Here is a 20025-nt window from a genome sequence, read left to right as displayed (position 1 = left end):
ATAACAGTGGTAAAATAGTGTTAAATGAAAGTGCCACACCCAAGTTTTACAAAGCTTGTCTGGTTCCCTATACCATCCATGGGTCTGTCAGAGTCTCTGGTGATCTTAAGGTCATCAGTAATCCAGTACTGAAAGTAGATAAATACCCTCTGCCCAGTATAGAGCATATCTTTGCAAATCTGTGTTGAGAGAAACACTTCAGCAAACTAGACTTAGCTGAGGCCTACCTGCAGATGGAGATGGAGTAAGAATCCAAAGCGTTTCTCACCATAAGCACTCGAAGGGCTTTATCGCTATAATAGGCTTACTTTTGGAGCAACATCTGCACCTGCACTCTGGCAGAAAGCTATGGCCCAGGTGGCTTAAGTGTTTCTTGGATGACATCACTGTTACCATTAAGGATAACGAGGAACATCTCCAAAATCTCAAGACAGTGTTAAAAAGGGTAGGTGATTATGGCTTCAGAACATGATGTGACAACTGTAAAACCAAGCATCACTTACTGTGGTCACACCATTGACACACAAGGTTTACGTCAGTGTGCTGAGAAAACAAGCAGTGGTGGATGCCCTAAAGCAAAAGAATGTTTCATAGTTGTGATTCTTTTTTAAGATTTGCCAAAACTGGCTACTGTGCTCTATCCCTTGAACTCTTTACTAGAGATCAGGAAGAAATGCCAATTGACAAAGCAGTGTGAGGTGGCTTTCCAAAAAGCATAAGTAAAATGGTGAGGTCAGACACTGTACTCACACATTATGATCCACACGATCCAGTGAAAGTTGGCTGATTGTGTAGGTGCAGTTATGTCACGTGTTATGAGTGGTAAAAGTGACTGGCCCATAGCACTTGCATCACGTACCATTACTGCTGCAAAGAAAAATTATGCACAGATTGACGGTTTAGGGTGTAAAATGTTTTTACCAGTACCTGTATAGGAGAGAGCTTACTCTCATCGCTAGTGTCCATTTTCAGTCCACAGAAGAGTCTTCCACTAACAGCAGCAGTACAAATTCAGAGATGGGCTCTGTTTCTTGGAGGACACAATAACAAGTTCGAATACAAGAGGACAACTAATCATGAAGGTTTTGATGGATTGTCCTGTTTACCCTCTTGGAGTATACTTCCTAATGAAAATCAAACATTCACTTATTATGGCAGAGATGATCCAAAGGGAAACCAAGTCTACATGCTGATCCAAAATGGCTGGAATGTGCAGCAGAAATTCCAGTTTCCCAATTTTTTTTATCAGTGCTGGGATGAACTTGCCCTTGACAGTATTTGGCTTATGTGGGGATTGAGAATTGTTGTACCATCCAAACTGAGAGCTGAAGTGTTGGAGGAGCTACGTGCTATTTATCTAGGCATGGTCGAAATGAAAACATTGGCTCAAAGCTTTATTTGGTGACGTGGGATAGATCATCAGATCAATCAGCTTGCTACGTATGTACAGGATGCCCACACATCTAGAAAAGGGGTCCCTAACCTTGTTTGCACTGCGGACTGGTTTCATATTGACAGTATTCTTGCAGACCGGCCAACCGGGGGGTGGGGGGGGGAATGGTTGCCAACAGACAACAGTAGTAGTCAAATACATTATGTTTACCCCGAGAAAGACTACAATGACCATGAAGCCTTGCGCGGGCACCAGTGCGCATGCGTGACTTGCACATGCATGCACATGGCGATTTCTCTTTTCTGCAAATCGTTTTTGGCGATTCTGTTCGGGGGTGGGTGTTAATCACGACCGGAATATAGGTGATAAGTGGCTAATACACTCAATTTCGTTTCTAAAAGAGTTTACCTAACGAATTTAATATTAAACACACAGTGCATATTTTCCTCGCATGAATATAGCGATAAGTCAATTATCAGGGGAGGACAGGAGAGCTTGAAGCAAGTGTTGAACGAACTTCCAGTAGAGGTGGTAGAGGCAGGTTCGATATTATCATTTAAAGTTAACTGGACAGCTATATGGACAGGAAAGGAATGGAGGGTTAGGGGCTGAGTGCAGGTCGGTGGGACAAGGTGAGAGTAGCGTTCAGCACGGACTAGAAGAGCAGAGATGTCCTGTATCCATGCTGTAATTGTTATATGGTTATATAAGTCACTTATAAGTCAATAGGATCATAAGATTTTAAGTAACTTTTGGATATTAAACACACAGCACATATTTTCCTCGTATGAACATATAAAATTATTGCAACGCACCAATATCGCTGAATACTTGTTTTCCTGCAACAAGACGGTCCTATCGAGGGGTGATGGGAGACAGCGATACTCGAATGGATTCCTTATGTCCAGTCTATTCCGCAATTTAGTTTTTGTTGCATTCATAGCAGAGATATGTTGGAAATGGAAGCAACGTTTTCAGTGCCTCCGTGTCTGTCTCAGGATATTTAGCCTTGACTTTGATCCGGAATGTCGGCAGAGATGTTATGTCAAACATACTTTTCAGCCCGCCGTCATTTGCAAGCTCGAGGAGTTGATCTCCTTCACGCTCTGACATGGATGACGCATGCCTAATGAGCTCGCGTGCGTTCAAGTTCCACAGTTGGCGTGACAGGGAATGAGGAAAGGTGCAGCTCACTCCTATCACAAAATCATATCGTTTCCTTGCAGCCCGGTAGCGCATGCCTTGCGGCCCGGTACCGGTCCGCAGTCCAGTGGTTGGGGACCACTGCTGTAGAAGATACCAAGAGCAGTGCTTTTCTATCCCTGGGAATGGCCTGCATTTCACTGGCAGAGGATTCATGTGGATTTTACCAGATGGGAACAAATTTCTTGTTCATAGTGGATGCAGTTGCAAAGTGGCCAGATGTGTTTCCAATAGCCCCCACCACAGCCTCATACACTGTTGATGTGTTGAGAAGCCTCTGATCAAGATGTTCCAGAACACTTACTCAGTGACAGTGGACCAGTTTGTTGCAGAACTGTTTCAGACATTACGGAAAATGAATGGAATTACGTCTGCACTGTACCATCCATCTACAAATAGCTTGGTGGAAAGGGTTGTCAAGTGTCTAAAGAACTCACTGTGAGCAATGTCAGCAGAACACTGAATCAGAAGCTCACCAATTTCCTCCTTGTATATCACAATGCAGCACACTCCACAACCAACAACTCACCCACTATGCCGTTCGTGGGTCATCACTTGCACTCACACTTGGATCTCCTCAAACTCAATCTCAGAAGAAAGTATGCAGGACAAACAGCTGAGACAAATTGAGTCCCCTCAAGCAAAGAGGTTCTATGTTTCACTTCTGGACAAGCAAGTCTGGCGAGGGACTACAGAAATGATCAAAAATGGGTACTTGGAAAGATTAAAGACAGAATTGGACCACTCTCCTTCACAGTGGAGATTGTGTCCAATGTCATCTGGACACGACACAATGATCAGTTGAGGAGAGCAGAGTCAATTGTTAGAGATGAAAAGTGTCCAGAGCTGTCGGAACCACCTCCTGCAATCCCAGAGCCAGTTCCTACACCCACAACAGAGGAGCCCCAGAACCTGAGATGGTTTCACAGCCACAAGTCACATCTGCCAAGAAGAGTAAAGCCATTCCCCTTTGTCAGGAAAGACATTATCCCACAAGAGTAAGAAATGCTCTACTGCATTTAAATCTTTAGGCCTGAATAAGACAATTAAAATTTACTTTGCTGTGGATGTCTACATAATGATTGTATTAAATAGTATATATGATGATAAGCTAGAGAACAGTATGTTACATATATAAGTTGAGAGGCATTCTATTTTGAGTTGGAGTTTATAGCTAAGCAGAGAGGAGTGTAGTGTATTTAGTATTTTAGTAATATTTGATTGATATTGTAAGAATATTGTTTGTTTAAGCATTATTTGTTTCTTTAATAATTCACGATGGGTTATATATATGAAGTATGTGAACAATATGTCATTGCGTCACCACTTCATTTGTGAGTGCCTTACTGAAAAAAGGAAGGGATAAAAAAACTTAGGTATGCAAGTGTCTTGGCTCCTGTGTGTTTTTTTAAATTAGTTTTTGGAGTTACAAAACGTAACAGTCTGTAAGATGCTGATGCATATTCAGATCCAAAACACAACCTGAGATATCTAGTAGCAGATAAAAGAGGTTGCAGTTGCTGGAATCTGTAACAAACTCAGCAGGTCAAGTAGCGTCTATGGAAGCAAGTACTTGTCAATGCTTCATCTGAAGACTCTGCATTAGGAATGAGGGAAGTGGAAAGATGACCAATGTGAGGAAGGGTGAAACAGATGCTAGTACACAATAGGTGGAATGAGAGGGAGAAGAGAACAGAAAGATGAAATAAGGGAGCCAAAAACATAGATGTGCAGGTGAGTGTGTGTGGGAGAAGAATTCTCACTGTAGCTTACCTGGAATGGGAAAATTTGTTTGTACCACTGGACTATAAGCCTCCCTTCCCCCCAGGTGAAGTCTGAGATGTTCAAAGTTCAAAGTAAATTTATTATCAAAGAGTATATATATATGTATGTAACCATATACAATCCTGAGATTCATTTTCTTGTGGCCATACTCAATAAATCATAATAGAATAATAGCTATCATAGAATCAATGAAAAACCACACCAACGTGAGCGTTCAACCGGTGCGCAAAAGACAACAAAGTGTGCAAATACAAAAAGAAAGAAGTAAAATTAGTAAATAAATATTGTGAACATGAGTTGAAAAGTCCTTGAAAGTGAGTCCATAGGTTGTGAAAACATTTCAGCGATGGGGCAAGTGAAGTTGACCCTTTGGTTCAAGAGCCTGTTGGCTGAGGGATAATAACTGTTCCTGAACCTGGTGGTGTGAGTCCTGAAGCTCTTGTACCTTCTTCCCGATGGCAGCTGTGAGAAGAGAGCATGCCCTGGGCAGTGTGTGTCCTTGACGATGGAAGCTGTTTTTCCACAACAGCATTTCATGTAAATGTCCTCAATGTTGGGGAGTGCTCTACCCATGATGGACTGGGCCGTATCCACTACTTTTTGTGGATTGTTCCACCTATATGCCTATATGCCTTTAGCCATCCCTGTGTAATGGAGAAGACCGAATAAAAATATGCTGGAGTGAAACTGAGAAGGAAAGTTAAAATAGTTAAGATGAGCTGCAAATAGAGACTTCCCTTTTTTTTTAGTTTACTTAGAGATACAGCATGGAACAGACCAATCCAGACATCCACCAATTTTTCTAAACCCAAGTTTAATTACATGACAATTTAAAATGACCAATTAATCTACTAACCATTATGTCTTTGGACTGCAGGAGGAAACTAGTTCATGCGGAGAAAACCTATGCACACACAGGAAGGAAAGTACAAACCTGCTTACGGAGGATTCCGGAATTGAATTCCCAACTCCGATCCCCTGATCCGTAATAGCATTGTGCTAATCACTATTGTGCAATAGAGCACAGATTCCTTGCAGAATGGTTGCCTGGGCCTCAACTGGTTTCTCCAGTGTAGAGAATGCCATGTGTGAACCCCAAATATAGTAGATTGGAAGAGATGTAGGTGAACCTATCCCTCACATAGAAGGTTTGCAGAGATTCTTGAATGGCAGTGAGGAGGTAGCCGAAGGGATTGATGTTACATCAGCTGTTGTTCCAGGTTGAAGTGGCAGGAAGTGGAAAGGGGTGGGTTGGGAGGAATAAGCCAACCGGAGAGTTACAAACAGAGTGGTCCCTTCAGAAAGGGGGAAGAGGGAAAGGTATGGCTTTTGTTGGGATCACGTAGAGCAGGTAGAAACGGTGGAGGATAATGTGTTGGATAAGTAGGGACCAAAGGAACCCGGTCTAGTAATGGGCTGAGGGTAGTTGTGCATGAAATAGAGGAAATACATATCAACTATATGCGGAGAAATTTCTTTAGCCAGAGGGTGGTGAGTTTATGGAACTTAATACCACAGGCAGCTGTGGATGCCAGGTTGTTGGGTATATTTAAGGCAGAGCTTGATCGATTCTTGATTGGACATAGCATCAAAGGTTATAGGGAGTGGGGCTGAAGAGGGGAAAAAAAAGATCAGCCATGATCGAATGGTGGAGCAGACTCAATGGGCCAAATGGCTTAATTCTGCTCCTATGTCTTATGGTCTAACTATAGTGGAGCTGAAGCAAGTTTCAGGAAGAAAGGGGATATTTCAGAAGTGCTGGTGTAGAAGGGCTCATCTTGAGAACAGATGTGATGGAGATGGAGAAATTGAGAACAAGGGATTGCATTCTATAGAAAGCAAGGTGGGAGGAGGTATCAGTGAGGTAGCTCTAGGAGGCTGTAAGTTTATTGGAGATTTCAATAGCAAGTCTCTCTACTGAGAAGGAGACAGAGAACCAGAAAAGGAAAGTGTCAGAGGTTGTCCAGTTGAGTTTGAGGGTGGGATGGAAGTTGGTGGTAAATGTGATGAAATTGATTAGTTCCGCACTAGTGCAGGAAGGAGCACTGATGCACACTCATCATAATCACAACTCAATTGCAGTGTGTATTAATCAGTAACAAAAGAAAGTCTGCAGATGCTGGAAATCCAAGCAACACACACAAAATGCTGGAGGAACTCAGCAGGTCAGGCATCATCTATGGAAAAGAGTACAGTCGATGTTTTGGGCCAAGACCCTTCATCAGGACTGCAGAAAAAAGAAGAGTAGAGTTAAAAGGTGGGAGGAGGGGAGGGAGAAACACAGAGTCATAGGTGAAACCGGGAGGGGGGAGTGGTGAAATAAAGAGCTGGGAAGTCGATTGGTGAAAGAGATACAGGGTTGGAGAAGGGGTGATCTGAAAGAAGAGGACAGAAGGCCATGGAAGAAAGAAAAGGAGGAGGAGCACCAGAGGGAGGAGATGGGCAGGTAAGGAGATAAGGTAAGAGAGGAAAAGGGGAATGGGGAAGGGTCTATACAGAGATAGACAGATACTTTATTGATCCCAAAGGAAATTACAGTGTCATAGTAGCATTACAAGTATATAAATATTAGAAGAGAAGTAAGAAAGAATAAAAAATAAGTTACCTCAAACAGTCTAACGGGAGGGGGTCATTACTTCCTTGGTTATAGGTTGACTGATTATAGAGCCTAATGGCTGAGGGTAAGTATGACCTCATATAGTGCTCTTAGGAGCAGTGCAGTTGTCTTAGCCTATTACTGAAAGTGCTCCTCTGTTCAGCCAAGGTGGCATGCAGAGGGTGAGAAACATTGTCCAAAATTACCAGGATTTTCCATAGTGTCTTTTGTTCTACCACAGACGCCAGTGTGTCCAGTTTGACTCCTATAACAGAGCCAGCCTTTCTAAACAGATTATTGAGCCTGCTGGCATCACCTGTGTTGTTGCCATTGCCCCAGTACACCACCGCATATGAGATTGCACAGGCAACAACAGACTGGTAGATCATGTGAAAGAGAGGCTGCATAATCCAAAGGACCTCAGTCACCTCAGGATGTAGAGGTGACTCTGGCCCTTCTTGTACACAGCTTCTGTGTTGGTGCTCCTCTCGAGTCTGTCATCCAGGTTCACCCCCAGGTATTTGTAGGTTCTCACCACATCCATGTCCTCACTATCAATAGTAACAGGGAGCAGTGCAGGCTCAGTTTTCCTAAAGTTCATCACCATCTCCTTTCTCTTACTGATGTTGAGCTGCAGTTTATTCAGCTTGCACCAGTTGACAAAGTCCTCCACTAAGGCCCTGTATTCATCCTCCCATCTTCCCTTTATACTCCCAACTATTGCTGAATCATCAGAGAATATACTGAAATGTGCTTGAGGAGCACAATCTCACTCAATTTCCTTTCTCTTAAATCTTAACAATAGATAGATAAACTTCAGTCAATACTGCTGGTGGTTCAAACCAAGTCTAAACAAACCTAAGTACCTGCAAGAGATTAGGGTGTCAAATAAAGATGTAATAGATGTCATGTTTTAAACCTAGGAATACGAAACAGACATGGATAATTTAGAAGGATACTTTGAGAGGTTTTAATAGACATAATGTCATTTTTCTTCTAAGTGCTATCTGTAAGTTTAGCATAATGAATTTTCAGCAATGTTTCATTTTAACTACCTGCATTTAAAGGTCTTGTGGTGATTTCATAAATTCCTTTCAATGCCTTTATTTAAATCAGCAGTTAAATTTGTGCTTAGCACCTTGTGTTGAAGCATCATCAATTTTAATGATGCATCATCTTAACTTATACAAATTCTGTGTTATGATGTGTTACAGAAACCCCTGCCATCAAATTTTCCAGGGAAAGTATCATAGACCTGACAACGTGGCACATAACAGCTGTTGTTGGAAGTGATTTATTGGCCAGACTTGGGGCAACAGTAATCATTGATTGCCCAGTTGAAGGTAAATGAAACAAAAAAGATTATTTGTAACATTTAAATTAAAGTATATTGTAATATTATATTAAGCAATTGTAATTTTTTTCAGTGCAGGAGATCCATTAAGAGTTGCACCAACTATCTAAAGGTTCTGTGCATTAGGTCTCAATCCTCTGAACTTTTCTAGTTTAACTTTAAATGCTTAGTTCTTCTCTTAACATTTATGAATTTGTTTTCTGATATGCTGTAAGTATTGTCTGCAGAAAATAAATTCTTTTCACCTTTGTTCTTTTGCTGAAGGGTTTTATTCTATGTTGGTACTGACTTAACAATGGAAAAATTTTCCTGAAAATCTATCAGATCATTAAAGTTTCTCATATCACAACACAACTCTATTTTAAAGCACTTCATAATTGTTAATATTTTTCATATTACTATGCTTTAGTCTGTGTGTCTCTTTAATGAAGTCTTTGTCTGATAGCTTGGTCACCAATACTTCCATTCTTCAATTATTTACATTCCATATGGCTTTAGCAAAACAAATAGTTTTTCCATTTCATATCATTGTTAAAATTCTATATAACCTTGTGTTAATGTATGTTTCAAAATAGAATGCTTCATTTTAAGCCTTGTTTTATAGGCATACTATTCTAAGATTATATGAGTTTTCTGTATCTAGAGAGTATAATTGTGTTATTTGTTTGAACAGGTGTCCCTGAACCAAAGATTATTTGGCAAAAAAAAGATGTTCTGTTAGGAAATAATTCTGTTCAACTTCAAAATGGATCTCTGGCACTGGTAAATACAACACTTGCAAATCAAGGAATGTACACTTGTACGGCCATAAATGAAGTTGGACAAGCAACTATGTCAACAGTCATTAATCTAACTGGTAAGATCTCATATTATTAACCAAAACTCAGTGATATGAGACCAATTTCCACCCATTGCCAGCCAGAGAAAATCAGAAAGAATTTAATTCCCAAGTTATTCTCTTGTGTTTTATAATGTTCAACTTTAAATTGTTTTTTTTTGTGTGTGGAAATTTAGGTCAGGCTTGGAGATTGAATTAAAAGCATAACTTTAACAGAAGTCATCAGATGTTTTGGAAATCACAAATGGAGCATTGAAAACCATTTACTCAGTTTGTATACCTATTATAATTCTGGAAGAGTCAGCACTAAAATGATAAAGATTTGCATCCCGTATCTGAGTGTGGACCTTGGCCTCAGCTGCCAATTTGAAGATGCTAGATTCTACCCTTCATTGTTAGCTATCAGCTGACCACTTACAGTGAAACTCCAGTAATCCGCTCTCCAGACAATCAGAATCAGGTTTATTTCCACTGTCTTATCTGACATGAAATTTTATTGTTTAGGGACAGCAGTGTAGTGCAAAACTCAAAATTACTAAGTTACAACAGAAATAAATAGTTGAAAAAAAGAATAACAAGGTAGCGTTCGTGGGTTCAATGCCCATTCAGAAATGGTAGAGGAGAAGAAATTGTTTCTGAATTGTAAGTGTGAGTCTTCAAGATTCTGTGCCTCCTCCTGATTGTAACAACGAGAAGAAGCCATGACTCAGTTCATGGGGATCCTTAATGATAGATGCCTCCTTCTCAAGTCACCACCTCTTGAATGTGGGGAGGGGGGAAGGGGGAGGGTTGCCTGTGATAGACCTAGCTGGGTCTACAATCCCCTTCTCCCTCTTGTAATCCTATGCATTGGAGCCTCCTCACCAGGCTATAATGCAGTTAGTCTGAATGTTCTGCACTGTATATCTATAGAAATATGCATGGGCTTTTATCGGCACACCAAACTCCTTCAACTCCAAATGAAATAGAGCTGCTTGTGCGCCTTCTTCATGCATCAATATATTGGGCCAGTGTCGATCCTCTGAGATGTTGACACTGAGATACTTGAAGCTGCCACCCTTCTCACTGCTGACTCCTCTCTGAGGGCAGAACTTCCCCTTACAGAAGTCTACAATCAATTCCTTAGGTTGCTGTTGCACCACATTTAGAAATACTGATGATTCAATTTCTGGCTCAGCAGATAATGCACGTTCTGTGCTCCTTTCCCACTCACTAGGGCCTTGTTTCCTCCACACCCTTTGATTCACTTGGTCCCTATTTCCCATGTTCTCCTTAAGTTGACCAGTGTTCTGTTTCCCACACTCACTATGCCTGGTTCAGTGGAAACTATTATAATGCTCTCTGGAGGGGAGGAGAAGATGGCGGCGCGACGCAGCATGCGCGGCTGCTCCGAAATGATATCGTATTTGTGAAGTAGCATGCCGTGCACAATCCTGATTTGATGGAGACAGCCGTGAGAAGCACGGAGGAACATCTGGAGAAACTTCTGAAATGCCCGCTTCGCTGCCGCTGCTACTGTGCGATCAAGAATCTCTGGAGGGGAAGGCCCCAGATCCTCGGCTTTGCCTATTGCCTGTTGCCGTGGCTGGGGTCAAAGCGCTCGGCAGAGATGGTGCTCAGTGCTCAGTGTCAGAGGGCTTGTTGGAGGCTCAAAGTTTTCGGATGGACTGAAGAGTCGGCTGTGGTCGGGCGCCCCCACGGTGCTGCATCAGCAAGTTTGCGGCGCTGGAAACTCATGGCAGGGAGAGTTTTTCTTCCTTCTACCGTCTGCGTCAGATGATGGGACTTTCGAGAGACTTATGAGACTTTTTTTTGCTGTGCCCATGGTCTGTTCTTTATCAAATTACGGTATTGCTTTGCACTGTTGTAACTATATGTTATAATTATGTGTTTTTTGTCAGTTTTTCAGTCTTGGTTTGTCTTGTGTTTCTGTGATATCATACCGGAGAACATTATATCATTTCTTAATGCATGCATTACTAAATGACAATAAAAGAGGACTGCGTGTCCTCATAATGTAATGTCATCTAATCTAATCTAATCTTTTATCTGGAAAGGAGAATTAATGATTTTTGTACATTAATATGGAATAATATCCAATGGTCCAGAAAAAAAAATTGCAGTCATTCATCACCAAAATCCTGAACCAATGGATTATTGGAATTTTGTAAGCTATTTAGCAAAAGTCAACAGTCATTGAAAGGAGTGAGAGAAAAAAAGTCTTGTGAATATTTGATTGATGAAGTCCATCTTTTGCTGACACACCAGAGAATTATACAAAATGCACTGACAGAAGATGGATGATTTTACCGCACTTTTGAAGAAGCACATATTGTAACTAAAATTGGGAGAGTTGCAAGTAGCATTTGACAAAGAAAATAAATTCTGTCATCTATTTAGAACCAGGAGCTGCTCCACAGACTGTGGGATTCCATCAAAGCAAAGGAAGAAAACACGTCTTAATGGCATCAAAGCTTGGCACTCCAGTTACAGTTAAACAAGGGAATGTGTTACGTATGGGTGAGTATGTGTTTTTCTTTGTTGTAATATACATTTTATACGTATTTAAGAATATTAAATCTGTAATGGCACTCTGTGGAACCAATTAGTATAAATTACAGCCAAACCTAAGTCTAATTATATGGTCTATTTTTAGAATTCTTTTTGGCTCCAAGGAAATAAATGTATGGAAGACGTCTGAAACAAAAACACTATTGCAGGAGCCAACTTTAAATCAGTTCTGAATAGTTAAGAATGAATGCAAAACTGAGCAGAAATGCGCAAAATAAAATATAATCAATTCTCCATGGTTCGACTCAGACGCAAAGTGGTACCTGGTTCTGGGCCTGGAAAGTTTGAAGTCAATGAGATCTGAAGAGTTGAGAAGAAAAGGGAAGAGTAGTGAGGAGAACATAATAAGCAGCAAACACAAAATGCTCGAGGAACTCAGCAGGTCAGGCAGCATCTACGGAGAGGAATAAACAGTTGTCATTTTGGGCTGAAACCCTTCATCATTCCAGTATTTTGTGTGTGTGTGTCGCTCTGGATTTCCAGCATCTGCAGAATCTCTTATGTTTATGAGGAGAACATAAATCCTGGAGGCTGGAGTTCATTGTTGCTTGATTGCACTAAATGCAAAATATAATGACAACTTCACATAGTGTTCCACTTATAGAATTTAATTCCATTGACTTCAGGCAACTGACGACAACTTGCTGCAACCACAAGGAGATCGGAATGAATGTTTAACCCATTGACAATTGTTTAAAATAGAGGAATGGAGGTGGGGTGCAGCAAGAGTGAAAAAAGGTAGACAACAAAAATGAAGAGATAGAATACCCATTTATGCAATCAAAAACTCCAGGTGCTGGACAACTGCTGCAGTAAGACATCTTTCAAGGAGAAGGCTGGACTTCACAATCTGATTGTCATGATTTCATGGAATTCAGCAGATTACGTCTCCATGTGTAAACATGAGGGAATCAACAGGTTTTAATTATTGCAATACACACAAAATGCTGGTGGAATGCAGCAGGCCAGACAGCAACCATAGAAAGAAGCACAGTCGACGTTTCAGGCTGAGACTGTCTCGGCCTGAAACGTCGACTGTGCTTCTTTCTATGGATGCTGTCTGGCCTGCTGCGTTCCACCAGCATTTTGTGTGCGTTGCTTGAATTTCCAGCATCTGAAGATTTCCTCGTGTTTGCAGTTTTAGTTACTGTTTATGGGAAGCAAATTTCACTTATGAAGCTGACATTCATTGTCCAATGGACAGTTCATTACAGCTGAGTGATTTGCTTGACCACTGTACCGTGCTGCACTGGATGTTGTACATTATGTGAACAATGCAATTAAGATCCAGGAACATCCTCAGCTTTAATTCAAGTTTATGTTAAGAAAACAGGCAGACCTTTTATCCTGTAGGAGTTCCATACCCTGGGTTAAAGGTTTGGAAAGGGGCTAGTTCTGTCTTTTGTGGCTTTGAGTTTATTCAGGTTTGCTCTACAATAAGCACCAAACTGATGATGTCATGGTAACGAGGCAGAAGGTTATTCCATTGTTCCAGTTAGCAGTGTCAATAGAGTCTGATGGTCATAAAATCACTGCCCACTGTAAGGTCTTGAAGGCACATTCCAATGATAGTCTTGACTGTATTAGTCTGATCCTAGATCAAGTATCCTAGACTTGTTAGAGGAGGTTATGTTTTAGATGAATTCTTAACCCTTGCACTTGTGTCCTGATCAACCTGAGAACCTGCAGTGCCATTACCTTCTCTGTGATGTGTCCAGGCTGTTGCCTATATACATTTCTACCATGTGCACTCAACCTAGTCCATTCCAAGTGCTGCAGTTGTGCTCTTAGCCATGTCACCTCCCTCTCCAGAACACGGAAGATATCCCCTAGTTCTTCCAGCCCATCAGGTCTGCTAAGAATACCAAAAGACAATTTGAAATAATACATTAATAAGGTAACTCATTCATAATTTGTGCCTTGCAGAAGAGGTTTTGGACTATTAGGATAAATACACTGACTTTATCACCTGACAGTTCACCACGTTCCCTCCCAATGCCACCATCAAATACAACTTAACCCTCTGCTCCACTTTCATCATGGAAGGGGATTGTTTTGTCCACGACACCTTAATTACCCCCTCAATCAATCTGAATACCCACTCATCCCTGAGTGACACCTTCCTGTTCCAGTGTCAGAGATGTAAAACCTGGCTTCTGAACCTGGCCCTCCCCACAATCTTGGGGCCAAGTTTTTTACCAGGTGAAACAACAGTTTATTTGTACTATTTAAATTTAGTAAACTGTATTCACCTCCCACAATTTTTCCCCCTCTAAAGGGGAGACCAAATGTGGACAAGATGGCAGCTTTGCAGAACATCACCGCGAAACATGCAAACATGCTCACCTCTCAGGTTAATTCCCTACCTCAAACTCATTCTGCTCGCTGGTCTATTCTACATCAATGAAATACAGTTTAAGCTACAGAAACCGCACCACATCTTTTGATAAGCCTCTCTTCAGCCTTTCAGACTGAAGACTGAGTTCAACGCGCCAGTGACTCAGGCTCAATTCTGATCTCCAGTGCTGTCTATGTTGAATTTACATATTCTCCCTGTGACCACACTGGTTTCCTCCAGATATTTCAGTACCCTCCCACATCCCAACAATGTGAAGGTTAGGAGGGCAATTGGCCACTATCACTTACTTTAGTGTTCAGCTGAGTGATTCAACCTAAGTAGAGTTGATGGGTATGTGGGTAGAGTAAATGGGCTAGTGTAAGATCAGTGCAAAACTGGATGTTTAATAGTTAGCATGGATTCACTGAGCTGAAGGTCTTGTGTTTTTTTATGTAACTCCACGTTATGAGAACTGTTGTTCCTGCATTTTTGGGCAACTATTGGTATTTATGTCATTTACAACTCTTCTACCATTGTCTGTTGACCACCTTATATGCCTTCAACCTACACTATCACTCTTTTCAAAACTTAAAACGCTTTTGATTTTCACGTGCCTATTTTGTCCTTTCCCACCACTCCCCAGTTTCTCTTCCTTGGTACTTATTCAAAACTGGTAAATTCTCTGACCTTTTTCTAGTTCTAATGCAACATTATCAACTTAAAATGTTAACTTCTTCTCTCTCCATGGATTCCGCCTGACTGCTGACTACGTCCTGCACTTTATTTTCCTTCCAACTTTCCAACATTTGCAATGCTTTGTTCTTCTAAAGTTTCTTACATTTATGTAAAATGATCTTCTTTTCCCTCATTTTTTAACCATGACCCCCTGCAAGAATTTTATATTCTTTCTTCTCTGATATGGCAGAATGGCAATGTGAGTTGTAAGGAGAATGCGGATAGGCTGTGTTAAGGACATGGCAAATGGAATCTATTATAGAAAAATGTGAAACCGTTGATGTTGATTTTAAAAATTGAAAAGCAGGATATTTTTGAAAATGCCAAGAATTTGAGATGTTGATCCTCCAGGAACCCTTAGTGTTCAATAGAAATCACTGAAAGGTAACTTACAGGTACAGCAAATGGAAATAGAAAAATAAACTGTAGATGCTAGAAATCGGAAATAAAAATGGAAAGTGCTGGAAGCACTCAGTCAATCTGTAGATCAGGGAGCATCTTGTGGAAAGGGAAACAGCATTTCAGGTCAAAGACCAACAAACGTAAGATGTGAGCAATATGCTGGCCTTTGTTGGAAGAGGGTGTGAGGAAGAGCATAAAGGCATCTTAATTTTACCTGGTTAAGCCATATATGGAAAAGGGTGCACGGGTCTGGTCTTACTCCACAAGGAAGGATATGATTGCAACAGGAATGGAACAAAGGTTGGCCAGATTTATTCATTGATCAAATCTCCATTCAGGGGAGATCAAGCAAATTATCCCCATATCATATATAATTTGGAAGGAGAGATGATCTAGTTTAAACACTGAGAATTCTTAAGGTACAGGAGAAATAGAAGAAATTTCACTAGCTTGGCCAGATGTTTCACAATTGAAATGAGAAGAAAGATCTTTGCCCAGTGTGTGATAGATCTTTGGAATTTTCTACTATTGAGGCAGAGAGCATTGAAAATATTGGTAGCTTTTTAAAAAATATATTTTAAAGGAATCAAAGAATATAGTATTAATGGTTCTAAGATAAATGATCAGTCGCAATGCAGGGACTGAATGTCCTACTTGTGCTTATATAATCAGACATGATTGGATATTCACTACCATATTATTCTGCTTGGAAATATTTGTTAGTGCTGCTGAAAATGTGAAAATTTTGCACTGGCCTGTCTTTGCAACCACTTGTGAGCACTTTGCACTAATATATTTCAATCTAATAAGGATAGTATTATCATTTTTCAGACTGATATTTACTGTTGATTGAGGCAAAACTTCACACAGGTCTTCACCACTCCCTGTCTCAGTTTTCTGATCCTGCCTTTCAACTGTCCAAAACACATGTGCTCTGCTAATCCTGGCTTCTTCTTCAATTCTGAACTGAATGCCCAGCATTCATGCCAGTCCTTCAATGGTCAGTGTTCCTAGTTCCAGAATTTCTTCCCTCAATCTTCACGCCTTTCTACCTCATTTGACTTTGAAGAGATTCCATTGAAACTGAACTGTCTGACCATGCTTTTGGTCATTCATTCCAATATCTCCGTGGGCAACTATGTGTAATTTCTTCAGGTTTGATACTGCTCCTGTTTTGCGCCTTGGGGGGTATTGTGCTATTCTATTCAAAACTGGTGTTATAAAGTGCAGTTTATTTTATCCAGAGCCTTGCAGCAACAAATTGTGAAGTAGAATTATAAATCTTCATTCAAATGTTTACTCTTTCATAACCCCTGTCCTACAGATCATGTAACAAACTTGTGTGAAAGTAATTGTTTTCTTACCGCAAGAAATTGGAAACAGATCAGGCAGACCATAAGCCCAAAAGCATAAGAGCAAAATCAGGCCATTTAGCCCATTGACTCTGCTCCATCATTCAGTCATGCAGATTTATTTTCCCCTCTCAAGCCATTCTCCTGCCTTTTTCCTGCAACCTGTAATTATAAGCACAAGAAAGTCTGCAGATGCTGGAAAGCCAAAGCAGCACACACACGAAATGCTGGAGGAACTCAGCAGGGCAGGCGGCACCTATAGAAATGAACAAACAGTTCAGGCCAAGAACCTTCTTCAGGACTGTAGCAGTATCTGTGGAGTTGACATTTCAGGTCACAGACCCTTTGTCAGTCTGCCTTCAGTCTGTAAAATTATCTGTTTCTCTTTCCTCTACTTGATGCCCAGCTTTCTGAATGTTTACATCATTTTGTTTTTTTGTCAGGTTTCCAGCATCTGCAGTTCTTTTGGGGGGAGGGGTAGTTTAACAATATGGGGATTATCGTTTATCATAGGTTTGAGGAATTCTTCTTTTACCAGTTGAAGAATAATGGTGATTATCATTAAAAAAAAGAACCTCATTCTACACAGTGAATGATGCCCTCCAGTCGTGACATACAGTAGCTGGTAAATCATTAGAGGCATAGTCAGCATTGCTGTGTGCAAAAATAGGGTAACTACTCTTTAAATCCAGGGTTTAACAATGTCATACTCCCGTTCTTTTACTTTGGAATGGATTTGGGAATTATCTTGTACAATCCCCTTCTTTCCACTTCTCATAGCAAACTGCAGTAAAATCATTTTTGGAGTAACGACTTTGGTGAGATGTTTTTTTTTGTTAATCATATTGTGAACTTGGTTTGTTGCCAACATCTGTGCATATTAGTTAAATATGTGAAAGCTATAACATTGCTGCATTTCATTAACATGCTGAATACTAAGTCTTGATTGTTATTCTACAGAGATGTTGTTTCTTGATGTTGCCAAACCATTGGTAAAAATTACTCAACCCAAAATTTGTCCTTCATTTGGCTCGCATATTGGAACTGACTATTGGAAGGTTCTATTATTTGAGTTAAACAAGTTTGAAAAGAACCATGCCACTGTATTTTTAGTTTTTCTTTCTTGATACATGATTCACATTATTTCCATAGGTGACTCCTCAGTCAGAAACACTTTGTATGATACACACAAAATGCTGGAGGAACTCGGCAGGTCAGGCAAAATAGATAGTCAACACTTCGGGCCGAGACACTTCTTCAGGACTGAGAAGGAAGGGGGAAGGTGCCAGAATAAAAAGCTGGGGGGAGGGGAAGGAGGCCAGTTGGAAGGTGATAGGTAAAGCCAGGTGGGTGGGAAAGATCAAGGGCTGGAGAAGAAGGAATCTGATAGGAGAAGAGAGTGGACCATAAGAGGAGGAGAACCAGGAGGAAGAAATAGGCAGGTGAGAAGAGGTAAAATGTCAGAGTAGGCAATAGAAGAAGAGGAAGGATTTCTTTTCAGTGGTGAGGACTGAAAATGTCCTTTCCTGTATCTTTACAGAGGCTTCTTTGATTTTAAAAGATTTAGGAAAAGGTTTGTAACCACACATGTTTAGCTATTAATTATTGACCAGCATCTCTACCAGTAGGACAGCAGCTCAGGTAGTGGAGCTGTTGTCTCATGGTGTCAGAGCCATAGATTCAATCCTGATCTCTGGCACTGTCTGTGTGGAGTTTACATGTTCTTTCTGTGACTGCGGGGGTTCCTGCTCACATCCCAAAATAGGGCAAATTGGTGAACTAACTGGGCACTGAAAATTGTCTCCCAGTGTAGAGATAAGTGGTAGATTTGGCAATGTAAATGGGAAGATGGAAAGAATTTAAAGTAGGATTAATGCAAGATTAGAGTACTGTGGATTTTGACGATCAGTGTAGACTTGATGACGCTATGCTTCAAATGACTAACATTTAACTGGACACAATATTTATGTCCATTCATCTCTGCCTTTGTACAATTTCCAGACAATAAATTGATGCTATCTTTTAAATTTAAGAGAGCCTTAGAGAAAGATAGCAGTAAGATATTTAAATAAGTGCATCTCTGACTCAGAAAGGGCTAGCAATCAAAAATACCTACAAATTTAATGTTTGATGTCCTTGCAATGAGTTAATTGTTTTGGCCCATCCCTTAGTCAGCTGGCATGTTCAACTGTGAATCAACACAAGTGGGAATGCTTCCTGGAGTAAATTTGATTTTAAGCCCTTATGTGGCCGTAAAGGAAGCCAGTATCATGAGAAAATGTAAACAGCCAAACAATATAAATGCACTACAGAAATTGAACACAGAACAGAAATATTAGTTACTACTGAGCTGCTGTTGTTCTTTTCATAAAGAGCTGGGTCTGTGGCTCAAGCACCATTGACACCAGTAGTAAGCCGGTGTCTATTCTTCTGAAGAAACCAGCATAATGGAACCCAATCATGTCCAGCAGTGTACTTCTGTGGTACAGTAAAAGGCAGTCTGAGATATCGCGGTATGCCAGAGAAGGAGATATTAGAAAAGTGGTCAAAAGCTTTATCGCCATGATCAGTTTTAAAGAAATCCATGACTATGGTCAGTGAGAGGCTAGATCAAAAATTCCAGAATTTTATCCTACTAATCGAACAGCACACTTACCTATTCATGGCTCCAAGCAGAATACTTTATGAGAGGTTTTTAGTTAATGAAAAGTTAATAATGCAATCTATGATTTCCGGACACAATACATGTTGAAGGTATATCTGACTTTATCAATTGTAGCTCATATCAATGTCATGATATGTGCTGGTGTAAAGTAAACACCAGCAATTTAAATTTAACGGAGTATCTTTGTAAAATTTTAGAATAATTATTTAATTTCATTTTTTTATAATGCTAGTCACTATCGTGTGTGCCTTATTTTTTGTCTATCTTGTTCTCCAGGCTGTCCGACGGTTGCCAAGGACAAAATGACCATTCGCTGGTATTTCAAGAATCAATCCATCCACACTGTCCCAGAACTTGAATACAAAATACTCGCCAGGGGACGAGTCCTTGAAGTAAAAATGGCATTTGAGAGGCTAGAGGGACAATACACATGTCAGGCTTCAAACAACTTTCGATCGATCTCCGCTTATGTGAATGTGAGCTTTGTAGGTATGCTAAGAATTTATTCATTTACTGTTTTACATCATTCACCATTTTAAGTTGGAGCAGCATTTGTGTGGGAGTGCGCTGGGGGAGCTGAGCCTTCTGTGAATTACAACAGGAACATTTGAAAAGTGGGAGGCGTGAGAAACTGCCTCTAAAACAATTTAATGCGATGTTAGTCAACTGATCCTTTATGCAATGTAATTTTGTTAGTCTTCTTACTTCTCTATTTTCATCAGTCACAAATTATTTTCTTCATATCCTAGTCTTTTTCCAGTTTATACTTTTGAATATTTCCCATTTAAAAGAC

At 40.4% G+C, this 20025-nt stretch overlaps 1 protein-coding gene across 1 annotated transcript in view; it reads left to right on the top strand.

Annotated features, from left to right (window-relative positions):
- Positions 1–20025, top strand: part of adamtsl3 (ADAMTS-like 3) — a 760337-nt gene that overhangs the window by 679581 nt on the left and 60731 nt on the right. Inside the window, exons 24-27 of the mRNA XM_063065855.1 lie at positions 8192–8320; positions 9005–9187; positions 11570–11689; positions 19509–19721. Of these exons, the coding sequence (XP_062921925.1) occupies positions 8192–8320; positions 9005–9187; positions 11570–11689; positions 19509–19721 (645 nt within the window). The remainder of the gene's footprint in view (positions 1–8191; positions 8321–9004; positions 9188–11569; positions 11690–19508; positions 19722–20025) is intronic.

The sequence above is a fragment of the Mobula hypostoma genome, chromosome 13, assembly GCF_963921235.1.
Source record: "Mobula hypostoma chromosome 13, sMobHyp1.1, whole genome shotgun sequence".
NCBI classification, from domain to species: Eukaryota; Metazoa; Chordata; class Chondrichthyes; order Myliobatiformes; family Myliobatidae; genus Mobula; species Mobula hypostoma.
The sequence above is the reverse complement of the archived record's forward strand: the minus strand, read 5'-3'. Positions and strand labels throughout refer to the sequence as shown.